At 41.5% G+C, this 17,568-nt stretch overlaps 2 protein-coding genes across 9 annotated transcripts in view; both read right to left on the bottom strand.

Annotated features, from left to right (window-relative positions):
- POLR3B (RNA polymerase III subunit B) overlaps positions 1-539 on the bottom strand; it is a 75,609-nt gene extending 75,070 nt beyond the window's left edge. Inside the window, exon 1 of the mRNA XM_032688977.1 lies at positions 443-539. Coding sequence (XP_032544868.1) covers positions 443-508 — 66 coding nt within the window. The 5' untranslated portion in view covers positions 509-539. The remainder of the gene's footprint in view (positions 1-442) is intronic.
- Positions 540-1,622: 1,083 nt separating this feature from the next.
- TCP11L2 (t-complex 11 like 2) lies at positions 1,623-17,161 on the bottom strand. Of its 8 annotated transcripts, XM_032688624.1 has the most exons (12): positions 16,988-17,056; positions 16,054-16,282; positions 14,190-14,310; positions 12,050-12,219; positions 10,651-10,786; positions 10,315-10,435; positions 9,408-9,628; positions 8,417-8,553; positions 7,232-7,419; positions 5,668-5,849; positions 4,787-4,959; positions 1,623-4,235 (listed from the first exon to the last, which is right to left on the bottom strand). In XM_032688624.1, exons 4-12 carry the CDS (start codon positions 12,183-12,185, stop codon positions 3,991-3,993), a joined length of 1,539 nt encoding a protein of 512 aa, XP_032544515.1. In that variant the 5' UTR covers positions 12,186-12,219; positions 14,190-14,310; positions 16,054-16,282; positions 16,988-17,056; the 3' UTR covers positions 1,623-3,990. The 8 variants fall into 8 exon arrangements, with proteins under 8 accessions (XP_032544515.1, XP_032544513.1, XP_032544514.1 ...); XM_032688622.1 differs by lacking the exon at positions 16,054-16,282 and having other exon boundaries at positions 16,988-17,098; XM_032688623.1 differs by lacking the exon at positions 16,054-16,282 and having other exon boundaries at positions 14,190-14,313; positions 16,988-17,078.
- Positions 17,162-17,568: the final 407 nt, after the last annotated feature.

Below are 17,568 nucleotides of genomic sequence, written 5' to 3' on the forward strand. Positions count from 1 at the left end.
GACACCCAGCATTTAGGAGCACGCGGCCACGGCGTGGCTGTGATGTGACACTGTAGTTCACGGTGTAGGAGCACGTAGAAGAATTCATGGCAAAACACAGCGCCAGGCACCCTGGACACGGAGGCTCCACGCCTGGAGTGCTCTTCCTACAGGAAAAGCCCCGTGGAACCAAAGGGACTCGAAATTCGGCCCTCATCTCCTCTCTGTGCCCACGTGAGGCAATCAGCTGGATTTAAAGGGCTGAAACCTCTGTGCCCGCGTTTGCAGGACACGAGCCGGGCAAAGGCTGAGGACGGGGCGGCACCTCAGCAGCCGAGCGCAGGTCCCGCACGGCGGGCAGGCGGGCTCCTTCCCCCTCACCCCACCTCACCCCGGCCCGGCCCAGCCGCGCTCCGGGAGCGCCCGCCGCCCCTTCCCGCCCCCCCCCCCCCCCCGCGCTGACCTCCACCGTGTTGACCGGGGCCGCCGCCTGCTCCGGGCTGAGCGCCCCCAGCCCCAGCGCCTCCATCGCCGCCCGCCACCCACGGACCGCGGCGCTCCACCCCAGCGCGTCCCCCCGCGCACCGGCGCCGCGCCCGAAGGTTCCGGCCCCGCGGAGCCCGGGCAGGGCGATGCCTGAGAGCAGTGAGGGCTCTCCAGAGCCCCCCTCCCAGTGCCCGGGCTCCTCCCGCGGGGCTTTAGCGCCTGGCAGCGTTCGGGCGGGGTCCTCCCAGAATCCCTGAGCCGGCCACTGCCCCCCTCGGCGTCGCAGCCGGGGATCCAGGAGGCGGCAGGGCCGGAGGGAACACAGAGCAGTTGGGGTACAAACTCATTTCTTGCAATTTTTATCATGTAAAGCAACACGAGGCATAAGCTTTTAGCATCATTATTGTTATTATAATCATCATTATTATTGCCTTTTTTCTTATCTTAATGTTGAATGCTGTAGCTTGATCACCTACAAGCTCTTTTGCTTTCCCTCTCCAGTGCTGTAGAGAAACCAAAATCCCAAATAGGGGACTACTCATCTTTCTCAGTTTAAGATTAACGAGAAACATCAGTGATTTCTGCAGGTTCCCGTGGCAGTAAGTTTTTGCCAGTTCACATATAGTCATTGCTAAATACGCTTTAAAAGCAGTGTGAAAACAGTGCTTACACACGTCTGCTCTGGCTCAGTTTCCCCGTGAGTAACATTCACGGAGTTGGGTCTGCACTCTGTGCATCTCGGACATAAAGGCGCAGGTTAAACATAAAGCACGGCAATATTTCAGACCAATTCTATTTGGTTTCCTGCCTAAAGTGCACAGTCAGTCTGGAAAATTTGTTTAGTACGTGGCAAGTCTTCTGTCAGGCACAGGGAAAGCTTCTAGTAGCTTCTCACAGAAGCCACCCCTGTAGCCCGACCCCTCCAACTTTGCCATGCAAACCAAATACATTCTTCTTCCAATTAGTCAGATTTAAGCAAGCAGCTGTTTTGAATGTTATTTGTGCAGCTGGATTAAAGTCACTCCTCTACCTTTGAGCCGCTCCCGAGAAGCTACAGAAAAAGGGTCACAACATATTATTAGTGCAGTCATTTACCTTTGGCATTTAACAATCCACAGCATTTAAGAAAGTTTATATAAATAACTTTTCACCACTGATGGTATCACAAACAAAATTTAATGCATCCAAGCCCTCAAGTATTTGGGTTTTTTTAACAAAGAAAGCTGCTACAGAATGGCATCTTGTTTCACAAGAACAATGTCAGAGCAGAGGCAAGTGCATTTCAGCCACAGCAGCGTAAACAGCATGCAACATATGTCACTAAACAGATGCAATGTCCACGTTTGAAACATTAAAAAACATTAAACAATCACTTGAAACATAGGCCATGCTATAAAATGCCCTTTGCAAGTCATCTTAATCACCAAAACCCACAGATGAACCCTACTTTTTGAGTATTTACTGGTAAAAACTAGTACGACAGCTTTCCCAGTTCCTTAAAGATCTATAGTTTGATATTAATTTGTACAATACAATATATATGAAGTATTATGATAAAAAGTTCATAATCACGTTAGCAATCATCTTCAAATGTTACAAAATCCTCTTTTGACTAAGCTCAGAATCATTTAGGTATTTCTCAAGATGTAGCAAATCGCTAAGATTTAATTCCTCCTAACTGCTTTTGAAATGCATTTTTCTCTTGGTGACCATGAACTGCATATCAAAATTCCATATTCACGTGAGCAAGCCTGACTTAACTAGTGGCACAATTATTATATTCTAAGAGTTCCTTTCTCTCAGGTTTTCCAGGAGACAGTTCCCTTTAAAATATGTATTCATCTTTATTTTGTGCAATGTTTTTACAAGGGTTAGAATAGAAGTGCACTAGTGAAATTTTTCTAAAAAGGCATTTTGAAGAAAGTTTTCCATATCATGTACATGTGACCAACATCCTTGGACACTGAGAAACAACTGACTAGAATTAATTTCCCTTACTATAAAGGGTACAGAATCCTGTAAAAACAGACTACAAAACCACAGTGCTAATAATGCCCAGTTTTTTTTAGACCTCTATGATAGACATAGTAATGTACACATACAATTTGTGTGACACATTAAGCTTTTACAGGTTATTTTTTTGTCTCTTCATAAAAAATAGATTGTAATATAAAATATTAAAAACAAGCTATAACCTGTACCACACTGAGGTTTTTTATATACGACATCTTAAAAGGACTATTATATGGTAATATATTAAAATATCATTTTCAAGTAAATTATTCAATTTCATAGACAAGAACATGTCTATATTATGTATTCCAGCAGTGTCTAATCCCAGTAATCTGAAATATGCAAAATAAAGCCTGTGTAAACTTGGAGAAGTTCACTTCCACATTTCTCAGTTTCAAGCCTATTAATTTTCTGTATGCAAGATTCCCAATGCCTTAAATGGGAACTAAGTATTGGGGCCTATTCCAAAGGAATTTGAAGAAAACAGCAGCATTTCTCAGAGACTCCATAAAAGTGAATCTAATCACATTTTCAAGAATGACTAGTTATTTGGGTACTTGCTTTCAGACCTAAGAATCTGTTGTGAAAGACTAATAGTCTGTTGGATGAGGGCATAAAAGGGGGAGGTGTTCTGTGGTACATTGTAAGGTCAGCCTTAAGTGCTTCTGGGAATAAAGGTCAGAAAGACCTAACTTGAAAATACTTAATACCCATCCATTAAGATCAAAGATCAGTACATACACATATTAAAGATCTGTATGACCTCCACTGAATAAACAAAATGCTTATAAACATTATATACAGAAATTTACTCCACCTCCCCAACATCATGTTTCTTATGTGTTTATCGTTAACCTCAATACAGTTGAGAAGTTTTCAATGATTCCTGCTTGAAGTGGTGAATGCTGCTTCTGTAACTGCTATATTGCAAACAGCTTATAACACTGGCATTCCTTAATGTAACAGAGGCAAAGTTCTGGTTCCAGTAACTGCAGGAGTACCCAAACTTGCCCTAGTATGAACCTGGGTTTGGTTGAAGCAGTTATGCTATACTTTCTTCTTCGAAGTATTTTCAGAAACATAATTGTTGTCTTTGATGTTACTCTACAAAAATACAATGTAAGCACAGTACATTTTATCTACAGTTGTTTTGTCATTGCATAATATGCACTGCTATATGTAAATATATTTGAGTTGAAAAATAACTTTGTTTTATTGGTGGCAAAACAGTAAGTACTTTGCCAGCTCTTTCCCACTGCAAATCCTAATAAATGTTTGCCATGAAAATTAATAAATCGCTGGTTATTACAAGTGACAATCCATTAAACAAACTTTTTTCTCTTAAAATATATATATATATGAGCTTGAAATTAATTCTTTTTACAGTGAATCTCAGAAACTATCTGTATACATTTTACAAGACCTTTTTCATCAACAGTCACCAGCGTAGGCTGTTCTTAGAGATCTGACTTCTCCACTCTGTCTTGGAAAATAAAAAAAAGGGTACATTTTTTAATTGCCAGCTGTTTCTGCTTCTGCTTTCTCTATTGGTGCCTCAGGAAAAAGTAGTTTTCTAAGTATGTTTGCATAGAATGGTCCATACACTTTTTTATTGAAGTTTACAATGCTTGCATACTGAGATCCAACAAACTCCATCTCTGTCTGAATTACAGAAAGGCCTCCTGGCATAGTAGGCATACACTTCTGGACACTTGGAAGAGCAAGCAAGCTTCTCAAGAAGAGCTGGATTCGTTTGTCTGAAATAGAATAGAAAGTATGCTCAGAACAAATGAATGGCAAGATGAAGCCATAGTTGCTTTGTAAGCACATCAACACAGCAAAAAAAATCCAACTATGTAAGCAGTAACTCTTTCCCAAGACTGTGTTGGCATGGGAAACAATACTGAAAGCTTCTTAAATTTGGCTACTACAAGATGGACACAGCATAAATCTACTGCAACGAGTTACATTAAACCTAGTGGTTTTTTTTCCTTTGAGTCTATTCCATATTAGGTAAACCCAGAACGGACAGAAAGGATACTGAATAGCACACATTTTCCCAAATTCTTCTCCAAAATACCAGGCTGTCTAGGCTTGTCTGTACAAGCACTTTTAGAATTATTTCTAGCTGCGACTAGAAATGCTCTGCAGCACACCAAGAACAGCATCTATAGGTGGACAACATTTCCTTAGTCTTAGTTGAGCCAGTATTTTACTGCAGTAAGAAAGTGCTTTTAAAAGATAGCTAGACAGCTGATTAAGCTTGCTGGGAGTAAGTTAACACACAGTTATGTAGTATCTTACTAACCAATCAAGGAACAGACAGGATTATTCTTCTCAACAATATGAGCGATTTGACCCATTAAGTTACTCTGCATTTCCTCACTAAGAGTGGGAAGACCTCTTTCAGTTAGAGACTTGTTCACTTTGCTGCAAATCTGGACACCAATAGCATTCAGAGCCTCCTTCAAATCAAAGGATCTGGAAGAAACAGAAAAGCATTAACTTCTGCAGTTTCTGTGGCATAGCTTGTAAGGTGACCTCAATTGTCTCCTTTCCATTTTATTTTCAACTTGCTCTCTGCAATGAGAGAATTTTGAAAAGTTATCTTTTACTGTTGCAGATTTATGTACATCTACAGATACAGGAAAATCTCTATGTGGAAAATAAAATAAGGACCCAATTGTGATTCAAATGGTGGGGAAAAATAATACCAAATGTGCAAGCAGTGGCACCAGTTCACTTTGCCCTTGTGCCTGGGTGTTTTTCTGGGCCATGTGCATAGCATTTCATGAGAAAAAGCAGAGTGGAAAACTATTTTATAACATCAGACTTGCTTGTAGTGCAAGCAGCAGCAGAAACAGGTAACCAAGTAACTTGAACTATCTACAAGTTTGAAGCAATTGGCAAGACAATTTAGTGAATGTATTGCCACAGTTTCTCCAATATTAGGAGTGTATGAATGAACTTTATTACTAGGCTCCAAATTCTGTACACCAACATCAAGATTAAGATTATTAAAATCTAACTTTGAAAACATGTGTCTAACATACAGTGGACTTATATTATGAAGGGAATACATAAATTATTAAAATTTGGTATATTCCTACTAATAACAAGCTATGACATCAGAATTGTTTCCAACTATTTCCTGTCAAAAAAATAAGAGTGATAAAAACAAGGCCTTACTTCTTGTTCATGCCTTCAAGAAGAGGAACAGAGATCCTTTTCAGTTGGTCTGCAAAATCAGGCACATCTACAATTGCTGCACCCACCATATTGTTTGTTATGAGAGAAATACAGGCTATGATTTTTAATTGATTGAGCTTTTCTCTCAACTCCTGAAGACGAACTTCATCTGTTATTAGAGTCTGGAATTGAAACAATAATACTCATTTAGGAACAACGAGGGAGACAGACAGGAAAAGGAGAGATCTAGGATGTAGTCATGAAGCATTACTCTTTTTAATCACAGATATGCAAAGCCAGAAGAGACAGCAGGTGAGATACCCTAAATATGTAGTATAGTATGAAGTGGCATTATATACAATACCAGAAGTAACCCTGTGGTGGGAAGAAAAGTAATGCCTTCAGTGCAGAGGAAACTGAGGCCATTGCATCTCATTCCTCACCAATGCTGATAAGCCTGCAACCAGCAGTTCAGCCCATGATGTGGACTGCTCAGAGGATCCAGAAGACATTGCAGTGACCAGGCTTACAAACAGAATAGTCTTCTGGATTTCTGTCCTTTGAAAAATGCCAGGATTTGTAACTGACAGATAATGATGAACAACTGTGCTTGACAACCACCAGAGCAGGTTCTGCAAATGATATTATAACCTGCTACAGGCAAAAAGCCAGTTAATCATACCAAGAACATAAGTAATTCCCACAGCGAGATGTGGCTGGAGTGACTTATTTTAGGTTAAAAAAAGTTCATCCTAATCATATCCCTCCACTGAGCAGCAAGGACATTAATATCCAACTGTAGGTGGTAGCAATTTCATAGTCTGGCAAATTAGATCCACCAGAGGACACCTGTGTGCATCTCTTATTCAAAACTGTTCACAGAAAGGTAAGAATAAGGTGGCTTCCCTTCTATCCATGGACTGAGAGCATCAAGAGCATCCCCACGTATTTAGTAAATTCTCTGCCAAGCCATCCTAAGTGTAGCTAAAGCCCTCCCTGCAAATGCAAATTTTAGCCCTGACTGATGGCAAATTTCACACTGGCTTTATGGAAAGTTATGGAAAGTTGCAGAGGTCAGTAATCAGGACTTGAAGGGAAAAACTGAACACTGGTTCTTGAAACACGCGCTGAGAAAGGATAAATATCTGCTTTAGAGGGCTTCAAGTTTTTACTTATTCTGTTCTAAAGAGCAATCCCACAAATTCCTGCTGCTGTTAGGAAAACAGGATGCTACAGTCAGTTCTTGTAAAGATACAGAGAGCCAAGTACCATGACTATAAGGCCCGGCCTTTGACCACAGCCAAGACTGCTCTAAGGTTGGAGCTGGTGAGCTATGATTGGAGAGAGGGAAAACGACCTTTACCTTGTTCTTTTCTAGTTGTTGACTTGCCTGTCTCAAATTTCAGAAACTGAACTAGCATATAATCTCCAAATTTCAAATTTACTGTGCAGTAATTTAAGGAGTGCAAGAGAACATCCACTTATTGTCACTCAATAGTGGGATTATTATTTACACCAATTATTTCATATACCTGGAAATCTGTAGACACCAAAATACACTTACCTCTGGAATTGTTTTGCAATAATCCCATTGTAACAGTTTCAAGTAGCCATTGTTTAGCACCAGTGTAGGACTAATAATTGGTTTTGAACTACTATCAGCACCAGGGGACGATGAAGACTCATCAGAAATAGATGACAATTCATCTTCTATGGATTCCTTTATCCATTCTGTTGTGAGATTCAGGGCACCTAAGCATTGCAAATAGCACAGATTTACTGCATGCCTTCATCAAAATAAGCACTACCTTGAGAAAAAAAGAGAGTTGTACACATAAGAGAATTGAACTTCTGAAGACTCAAATATAGTCGACAGCTGAGTCAATTCCTTCCCTCACTTTTTTTCCACTGATCATGTTCCACTGGTCACCTGAATACTCTACTAGTTTGTAGAAACCCAGAAATAAATTATTAGATTTCAAACAAGATTTTTAGGTAGAAAAAGTATCAAAGTTTGAGGTCCCAAAGCATTGTTTTTCAGAGGCCACTTAAGTTGGGACATAGGACAGAAAAGTAGAGGTGAAGAGAAACAGAACTCTTTAAAGCATTTAATTTGCTAATAGAGTTTTTCCTCAGGCTGTGTATACAAACACTGCAGGCCCCGTCAGTGGCTCAGTGCATTTTAGAAGCCCCTGCTCCAGATTTTAGCAAGCTTACTTATTCTTCTTGGAAGATGTATTTCTGAACACTACTTAACCATGTGACACAAAACCTACAATAGTGGATCAAGTTGACTTTGCATCATCCAAGAAATTTCGTTCAGAGCCTGCCTTTTGTTTATTAAAAAACTTGATCTTATCCCATCCAATTTTCAGACACACTAACTGGTTTTACATGTTTAGTTCAGACTAACAACAGAATTGCTGTGCATGAAAGAGAGAAAAGTGTCATCCTTGTGTAGGGCTTCTGCATCCAGACAGCAAGAGTCACTGTTTGTTTTTCAGATACCAACCAGTTTGGCAAATATAAGTTTGTCTGAAAATGCCCCAGACTACAGATAAATAAACGTTATAGCAAGTTAAGCAATCACCCAGTGGTAGCTTGCTTGTCAAAAAATTTTTGCATTACTTAGAGACAAGAAATAGAAGTTTTCCTCTAAGTTAACTGCAACTTATAGATTTCCACAGCATGTCTTTAAATGGTCCTCTTTTTAGAGAAAAGTCTGAATTAAATATAGCACGATACATACTTGGTGTTTCTTCAAGAATTTCCTGGAATTTTGTTCTTTCGTAGTCCACCAAATTATGCCAGAGGTATGGCCTAAGGCTTTTAATTGTGTAGTTTGCCATATCCACTTTCATCAGATCCAAAACGTGGAATATTTGTCTGAAAGGAAGAAGGTAAAATCTCAGAGTTTAATTTAGTCTATTGATTTTAACCTGCACATGTGAAGTATGTTTACATTGGCACTTTAACTTCTGAGAGAAGTAAACTCCTTCATTGGTATTTCAGAGTAACAGATGTTACCTATCATCTGGAATACATGAAGGAGCAGTGTATATAGGGATTGGCCTAAGTTACAGAGACAGGACAAATGTAGCATCACTAAGTGCTGCAACCCTGTAACTGTAAGAGAAAGGTTTTCAGGAACTACATCAATTTCAGTCCAAACGAAGAGATTTTAACCTTTTAGTCACCCTGATTGTACCAAGATAAATAATCCTTCTGAACCAGTTGCCCTGGTCCTTATACATCCACAGAAGAACAACCAGCATTTACTCTTAATATTTCCATGTACCTAAGGAGCAGTAAAGTGGCTTATGCCCTTTTATGCAAATGTTTTACTCAAATTCAAGTAATAAGATCTTAACTAAAGAGCTTTTAATCTGAAGTTTGGCCTGCCAGAGAAAGAATGCAACAACCACTTCAAGAAGGAACAGTACAAATGTGCAGCTTTCATTTTGTAAGGATGAACAAGACAGAAAAAACCAGTTTCTGAAACACAGATTATTGCAAGAGTTGTTGGCTTAGATATTCAGAGCTGCCTAATTTCATAGAGGTATCCTACCCATTTCATTACAAAGATACATAATCTGGCCAGGGTGTCAGAACAGGTGTTATGTAAACTGACACAATTTAAAACTTGTTAAGGCTTTACCCCCCATTTCTACTGCCCAGAACTCTTTCAGGAAAGAGGTTTTTCCCTCTAAAAAGCCCTCAAACCTCAACCCAATACCAACCTCAGTAATTCTACGATGTTGTCAGTTGCTTTTAACTGTTTTATATCGTTGTCTCTTACTGGAGCACACAACTTTCCCATAGTGTTGATGATATAGTTGGCTAGCCCAGGAATATCAACAGCATTATGTTCTGCCTGCTGTCGTATAAGATCCGTATCTAGAACTTCACAAATTTGATTGTGAATCCTGTTTGCTCCAGGAGTCAGGAAGGAAAGAAGAATCTAAATTAGAGGGGGAAAAAAAAAAAGGAAAAGCTTATTAATAAAAACCAAACCACTTAGTAAACACACAGAAGTGAGATTTTAATACTAATGTCAAGTATATGTAGACTATAACCACACATTTTAAGACTGAACATTATCTAAGGTAGCAGGGGTAAAAGGACTGTTACACAGCACAGATCTCCAAAAATGCTCAAAGTCAGTAAAACAGAAAGCAAGTGCACAACTAGACTCCTTCAAAAGCTGGGAGGCTGCCCTGTAAAACAAACATTTACTAAGTTAAAATTCTGGAAGATTTAGCATTGTGCCAGGATTGAAGGTTTGTATGCTCACCTGTGTGATAGTCAAACAATGAAGTCTAAGTAGGCAGGTGCAGTCATGTTTATACTTCTGTTCATGCCCTAAGCTCACAGTATGTTTCTGGAAATAGGTTAGCAGAGATGTGAAGCTTTGTGAAAAGAGATCATTTTTAACTCCTCATCACGCAGTGAAAGCTGAGTGAACATGCCACTGTGTGTTTGTGGACATATTCCTGGTTAATATAAATATACTGTCAAATGCAAGCCATGGCTTATCTTAAAAGGAAGAACTTGAAGGTGTTGGCTTGACTAAGTTAAGCAGACCCTTCAGTGAACTAAGAGATCTCAGACCTAAGCTGACAAAACAATACATAGAAGGAGGATTACCTCCTTAATTTCCTCAAAGAGCTTGATAGCATGTTCATATTCTGGAGGATCTTCATTCAGTTCCGATTCCAAATGATCCCAAAATGCCTTGTGTACAATTTGTTTCACCGTGCCTGCAAAGCTGTGGAGTAAGGCAATTAGATGCAGAAAAGACTCCCAATTAGCTTTCATCCTTGGTAACTATTTTAGATGCTTCACTTGTTGGGAAACACCTCACCAGATATTATGCCCTGCAACCACATCTTCCTTGGGCTGTGGATCACAGCTCCCAAAACACGCTCCCTTCATTTCTCTTCCCAATACCAGTGCTGCTTTTTGCAAAATTCAGGCTCCTACCTGTTTTGTGGGAAGTCTTCATGTTTTATGCAAAAATTTGCATTTACAGCAATTTCATGAGCTAGAGTCCAGTTTGACAAATTTCTTGTAGCTGCCATCAGTTCATCAAATGTAATAACCTTAGGAGGGCTTGCTGCTGGAATAAACAAGATCAATTCAAGCCAAGTATCTGTAGTTGATAAGTGCAATTGAAAAATACTGAAACACAGGAATTTTGCTAATTGAAATCTAGGACTCTAGAAGAAACAACCTAAGATTACCAGGTCTTTATATCTTCTTAAAACACTAATTCAGGAAACTCCCAGCTTATCAGGGGTGTGTGTAGGGGTAACACCACAAAAACCTCAAAACATTTTGTGAAGCAATTTTGTATGTACACACTTGAACTAAGGTATCTTTTATTTCCCCTTTAAAACAGGATCTTGCATTCCACAAATTTCCTATTAACTGTTGTGTAAAATCTACCAGATCGAAAGTATGGTCGATAACAGATATCAGATGTCCATTATAATTCTCAGCACATAATGGCTATATTGTGGTTTTATTGCCTGTTGAGAAGGTTCTGAAGTTACTGACTTGAGAACCCCTCACTTATGATCAGCAGATCTTTCACCTTCTGTGGAACCTTAGTTACGCTCATTTTTTACAAACAAGCAGTAACAACAAAACAAACACTACATTGGAAAGCAAGGGCGAATTCCCAAAGTTTCTAAACCTCAAAATTCTATCACTTAACTTTAGTATTTGGAAGACTGGTAACAAAGAGCCAGCTGCTAATTGCAGCTCCACTAAAAAGACTTGTTTTAATGTAAGATTCACTTACACAGATGTAAAAAGTTTGCATGGTCTGAGAATGCTTACAGACACAAACGTGAACCACATCTTAACCAAGGTTTTATTTATCATTACTCAAATTATCTTCTTTGTGCAAATGTACGTTTTCCATTTGATTCTAATATTTATGAAAGAAAAATGTGAATTAGAGATTAATTCATATAACTTGATATAGTATTACAAATCTGTAAGTTACAGAATTAATTTTTAAGCACAGGCATCAAACAGAGGAAACCCACCCTTTGCACAAAGCAATATCTGTTTGAGTGGGAGACTGCTATCAAAGCCAAGGTTAGCTCAAGAATAGGATGTTCATGGTGGCACACTTTTCTTACACTTTCTGAAGGGTAGGAGTGCCCAGGGAGACCCCCATGGATACTGCTGCTGGTGGTGTTCCACACACAGGGAGATGCACTGCTTCACAGCAGAGAGAAAGCCGTGCCTTTCTCTTAATACTCTTAAACAGATTCAGAATCCCAGGTTCTACCCATGACAGCAAAGAGAAACAAGATAAGTTAGCCTTATTAGTCTATGCACAGTGCAGCTAAGGCTGAAATAGGCTTACACGCTGGGGAACTGGGTTTGCTGGAAGAATCACTGTTAAAGCTCTGCCTTGAATATTCCGAGTCGCTAGAAGCTGCTGTGCTTTCTGAGAGGCGTGAAGAGTCTGAATCACTGTTCTGGTCATCATTGAGAGGCATTCTGATTCCCTTTAGCTGCAACAGTAAACGAGACCTGGAAAGACAAATACAATTCCCATAAAACCAGCACTTAATTTTTTTGTTTGTTTTTCAAAACAGTCAGATGCTCATCACTATATTGTGAATGTGTTACAGCTGTTACAGAAAGGATCTGGCTTGACATGCATAGTCCTACAGCTATCAGTAAACTGTACCTGTTCTGTAAGAAAGTTTTGTACCTTCAGCTGTTTCATACCTTAATAATTATGTTAGAGATAGTCTGTAAATTGGTTATATTTAAAAAAAAAAATTAAAGACTACCCACAGTAACCCCTGAAGCTGCTTGTTGCAAGAATTTTCTAAGTTTTCAATGTCCATAAAGGCATCTCATGATGTTACCATCCCCCATCTGACTTCACCAAGGGATGTTTAGCAATGAGCTTCCTTCCACAAACAGACAGCATCGAGTGTAACATTTGTGAAGCAAACACAGAAGTTGCAGGGGGAGAATTTGCAAGTAATTTAGAATACTACATTCCTGACGGGGTGTAGCTGAAGGTCTGGCCTGCTGCTTTAGGTGGGTCTGTGCTCAGAATCAGATCAACAATGGCATAGACCCAAAAAGTTCTCCTCCTAGGGGTGAGGGCGGATAAGTTTTCCGTTTTCAGTCAAATGGCAACTCTGAGCCTCTAACGTTATATTTAGCATAGACAACCACCACTGAAGTGTAACACTTCATAGTGCTTCTATGTAAAGAAACTGCCTTCCAGGCATATAATCTGCAATTGCAGAAAATTTGGACAGTTGCACAGTGTCATACAGATGATTAATAGCTGTATGACAGGAAGCAAAAAATATGTTCATTATATTATTAAAATGAGAAGCTGGAAGTCATATGTAATTACTACCAAAGGAATTTGGCCCAGATACCAAAAGTAGCTGTCCATCTCTAATTATGGCCAGGAAGCATTCTGTAGTAAACTTTATGAAGAGACATAGCCAACAATGGCTTCCACCAGCAAATTTAACTAATATAATTTCATTTATGATTAAACTGCATCAACTCCAGTAGCAGAGAATACTGCACTCTGCATCTGCTGAACTTGGAAAAAGCCACTTTTGGCAATAAAAGGATGATCTTTGTGTGTACTTATGTGAGTCAACATATTGTGGGGTCCTGGGATAGACAAAAGGTAGTAAGAATGAAGATCTCTTTATGCTGGCACCTAGTTACAGCTTAGAGCATTTGACTTTTTGGGTACCAGCTCATCCTGAACAGGCCTTTGTAACTTGACAAGCTATTACACTGATGAGCACTTCCCTGTTAATTGAGATGATTAACAATTCTTAAGTGCATGTTTACTCTTCCTCCTCTCCCAAGAGGAAAGAGGATGCACTTGAGCCCCTTATTTATGTCATACTTCTTGCTGTTTCTTTGTGAAAAGAAGTGATCCTGTTAGCAAGAATACAGCTAATAGTTTATTACCCTGCTGGAGAAGCCAGTATGATACAGAGGACAGACTAGGACACAGAGGTCATGCATTCAAGACTTGAAGCATTACCTGTGATCCTTAACATCATAACTCTTATTAGAACAGCAATTCTGTAATTTCTACCAAGCAACTGAAAACAAGCAGATATTTAAAACAGGACTGAGCAAACAAGACAGAGTTGCGAGGGAACCTAAAAAACCCAGGAGGCTGAGATATTTTGGCTTGTGAATTGTATTATGGTACAATTAGAAATGAGTCATCACTAGTTAATGCTACAGAACAGAGACTATTTCTTCAATTAAAATGTGTGTTACAGGTCTCAAAGTCAGTGCTGACCAGAGACTAGTTATGACAAGTAACCCATCTGTCGAACACACTCCAGGTTCTTGATGTGGAATCACTCAGTAACCCTACAGAGCCTGCAAAGTTCACTCTACCCTCCCACTGTTTTTTATTGGATCAGTATGAGAACACAATATTTCCAGGCTTCAATCATGTATAACACCCCTTTATTTACACATAAATAACTAACCTCCAAAAGGTTAATGTTGCACGTGGTCCATCGAAAGATTTGATTAACGTTGGTAGCAGTGAAGTGGCACAAAGAGTCTTGTAAATCACTCGCCTAGTATGAGCACTTCAAGAGGAGTCTACTGCTTCAGTCCCGGTGTTAAGTACATGGAAAAAGTTAAATGACCATTAAAACCCCTGAATTCTCACACAATTTATACATCATCATTCCAAGAACTTCCTAAAAACTGGAATAATGCTAACAAATATTCAGATTTACAAGGTGCTCCTAAGAGAAGTACTAAACCAGCCATGAAGGCAAGTCAGCATTGCCATCTTCCAATCAAATCTTGATTCCCAAGACGGGCAAATGGTTAAGGTACAAATTAGAAGTCTACATACATTAAGCCCTTACACACTAGTCCCAGAAAAGGATTTTTGGCAACAAATACTTGCATTTCAAAGAGGCCCAAGACATATCTTGATGTACAGGACCATATCTGCATATGTGTATGTATATATGTGTATATATATGTGTATATATATATAGATATACAATACACACACACATGCAGATAGCAGAGCTGCCAGCACAGCTGACAGAATTCAGAAGGATTAACTTAAATAAGAAGTTTCAACACTGCAATAGGGGATGACACACAAAAATTATTGCAATCTTTTGCCACAGTAAATACATTTCCTAGGAGGATGCCTCAAACACAATGGGAAGGAAGAATGGGTGTATGCTGCAAATTCAGAACGTTATTGCTAAATTCTAAGCTTAAAAGATAAACACACCAAACTAAACATACATGAATATACAAGCAGAATCTGGACGTGCCAACTGTAGTTTTTTTTTTTCTATATGCTGCCTAACAGCTAAAGCACTTAGGCAAAATAGAGCTGTTGAGCATATCAAAGGCAAGTACAAACCAAAAAAGGCATTTCTAATTAGTTACAACAACAGACAACTGAGTCAGTCCTTTCTTTATAGCATACACTGGAAGAGTTGATTTTTCTTACACTTTTGTAGACAGTACAGAGCTTCTCATTAATTAGTAATGGCCAACTTCATAAGTAATTTTAAGTTTAAAATGGTATAATGGCCACGTAAAATATTTCAGAAAGCTCTTTAGCCTTTTAATCTCTCTTTGTAACTCACCATCTTGAATAGACAATATTTTTTTTCTGAGTTGTTCATTAGGTATTACATATTAGGCTGTTGTTTTAATGCAAAGCTTAATATCCTACCTATTCTATTAAAAGGATCAGCCTGTGTTTTCAACCTGCTTTACTCTTCTGCATTAAAAGCTACTGATGTTTACATTCTTATTAGGTTGGGTATCTTCAGAGGCCTTCATTACTATATTGCAGGTTTTTTAATGATAAACTCTAAATGGGAGACCAAGCTAAAAGTATCTTCTAAATGTAGCAACACCAAGATTCTAGTTAACAATGAAGAACTGAATTCTCATGTTTCTGCTGCTGTTTAGACAGTTGTGAATTATTCTTTTACTAAAAATACAATGAATACAAAATTGTAGATGCTTGAAGGCATCCTGCTCTCATATGGTCACCACTTCACCCAACTGATCACTTAGAACCAATCAAGACTGCAAAATCAGATTAGTTTTAGAGGACATACATTTTTTATTCCTGAAGGATTGCATTAGAAGTTACTTTACGAAGCACCCGGGGGAAAAAACAAAAAACACAACCGTTTGGAACAGTTTGGGTTTTTTTCCTTCAGATGCCATCTTCAAGAAAAGGTTTTCCACAGCCCTGCTTTGTTCAAAGAAAGTGTGAATGGACACAGGGACTTACGAATGCACAGTCTAGTTTTACCACTATAAAGGTCTTAACTTTGTTTATCCTACTGGGCTCACATTCTTACTGTCTTCAAGCTGGCACCGACTGAATCTCATCTGGGCTCGAGTTTCCCTTTCACTGACTCCACCTTTGCCAGCACTTGCGGCACAGGAGCAGAAAAGAGCCTTTGTTAAGAGTTACTTGCTTGTTTTTCCACAGCTTACAGCCGTCATTTCTCCCCTCTAGCTTTTTAGTTCCGCAGCTCTTCCCTTTGAACAGCGACTTCTCTTCAGGAAGGCTTAAAAACTGTCGGTAAGAGCGGGATGAGTTCGTGTCCCCGAGCCCTGCCCGCGGTCCCGAGAGGAGCCCGTGTCTGCCCTGCCCGCTCCGCTCCCTGCGCGGGACGGGGGGAGCGGCACCGAGGGGAGCCGGCGGCTCCTCCTCTTCCTCCATCTGTTTCACTGCCTGTCTCCTCCCCTGGCCCCATGTTTTTAATAGTTACCAGAGGCAGGAGTTTGGCACTCCCCGACCAAAACAAACAACGTTTCCAAGGGCAGGCCCGGGGGGGGAGGGCAGAAGCGGAGAGCGAGAACTCTCTGTCAGCCCCAGCGAAGGCGAGCCCGGCCGCCCGCCCCTCAGTGTCCCGGGGAGATGCCGGGGACTCTTGCCCCTTGGACCGGGGCTGCACGGGGGGAACCCCGTGGATGTGCCCTATGCCGGCTGGCACCAGCGGACGGCGAAAGCCCATTAGACACGGGACAAAAGGAGCACTACCGACCCAGGGCAGGGACTGCGGGACCCACCTGCTGCAGCGGGTGCCCTACAGGGGCAGCAGAGCGAGTGGCCAGCCCGCCGCCCCCCAGTCACCCGCACCGCACAGGTGGGCGGCAGCCCCCGGGCCAGCCCTGACCCGGGCTCACCCCGCGGCTCAGCGCCCGTGCGTGCCCGGACACCCCACCGCGTGGCACGGCCGCCGGCCGGCGCAGCGCAGCCCTGCCCTGCCCTGCTCACCCCGGTCGGTCACTGCCCGCCGTCCCTCCTGGCCGTCCTGCGCGGCGCTCGCCGGGGCCCCGAACAGCCCCCCCGGGTTTAAAGACCCAGCCCGGACTATTAGTGTCTTCCTCGGGCACGCCCATTGCTGCCAGCGGCGGGGGGGAGGCGCGTCACCTCTTCCTGCCTGCCAGCGGCAAGCTAGCCCAAGGGACGTAGGTCAACGTCCGCCTATCCCGGCAGGAACTGTCTACATCTCTTCGTTCTACCCAGGCCCGGGCACTAAGCATGGAGAAACATGAGGCGACACGAGAAGACGCTCCCGCGGACTCCCCCACGCTGGCAATGGGCCGTGCCGGCGCACGGGGGGAGGCAGGGGAAGAGCTGGGTGGTGTTTACGGAAGGGCCCCGTCGGCCCGGGAGGGCCCCGCCCCTTCCCCGCGCCAGCCCCGCCCCTTCCCCGCGCCGCCTCAGGGACGGGGACAGCGGCAGAGTCGGGGGGTGCGGGGTACGGCGCCTGTGCTCGGCGGGTAACGGGGCAACCTCAGGGCGAGTGTGCCCATCTCTGTTCACTGCACTGCTGAGGAAGCGTTAAGTACGCT

The sequence above is a fragment of the Chiroxiphia lanceolata genome, chromosome 5, assembly GCF_009829145.1.
Source record: "Chiroxiphia lanceolata isolate bChiLan1 chromosome 5, bChiLan1.pri, whole genome shotgun sequence".
NCBI classification, from domain to species: Eukaryota; Metazoa; Chordata; class Aves; order Passeriformes; family Pipridae; genus Chiroxiphia; species Chiroxiphia lanceolata.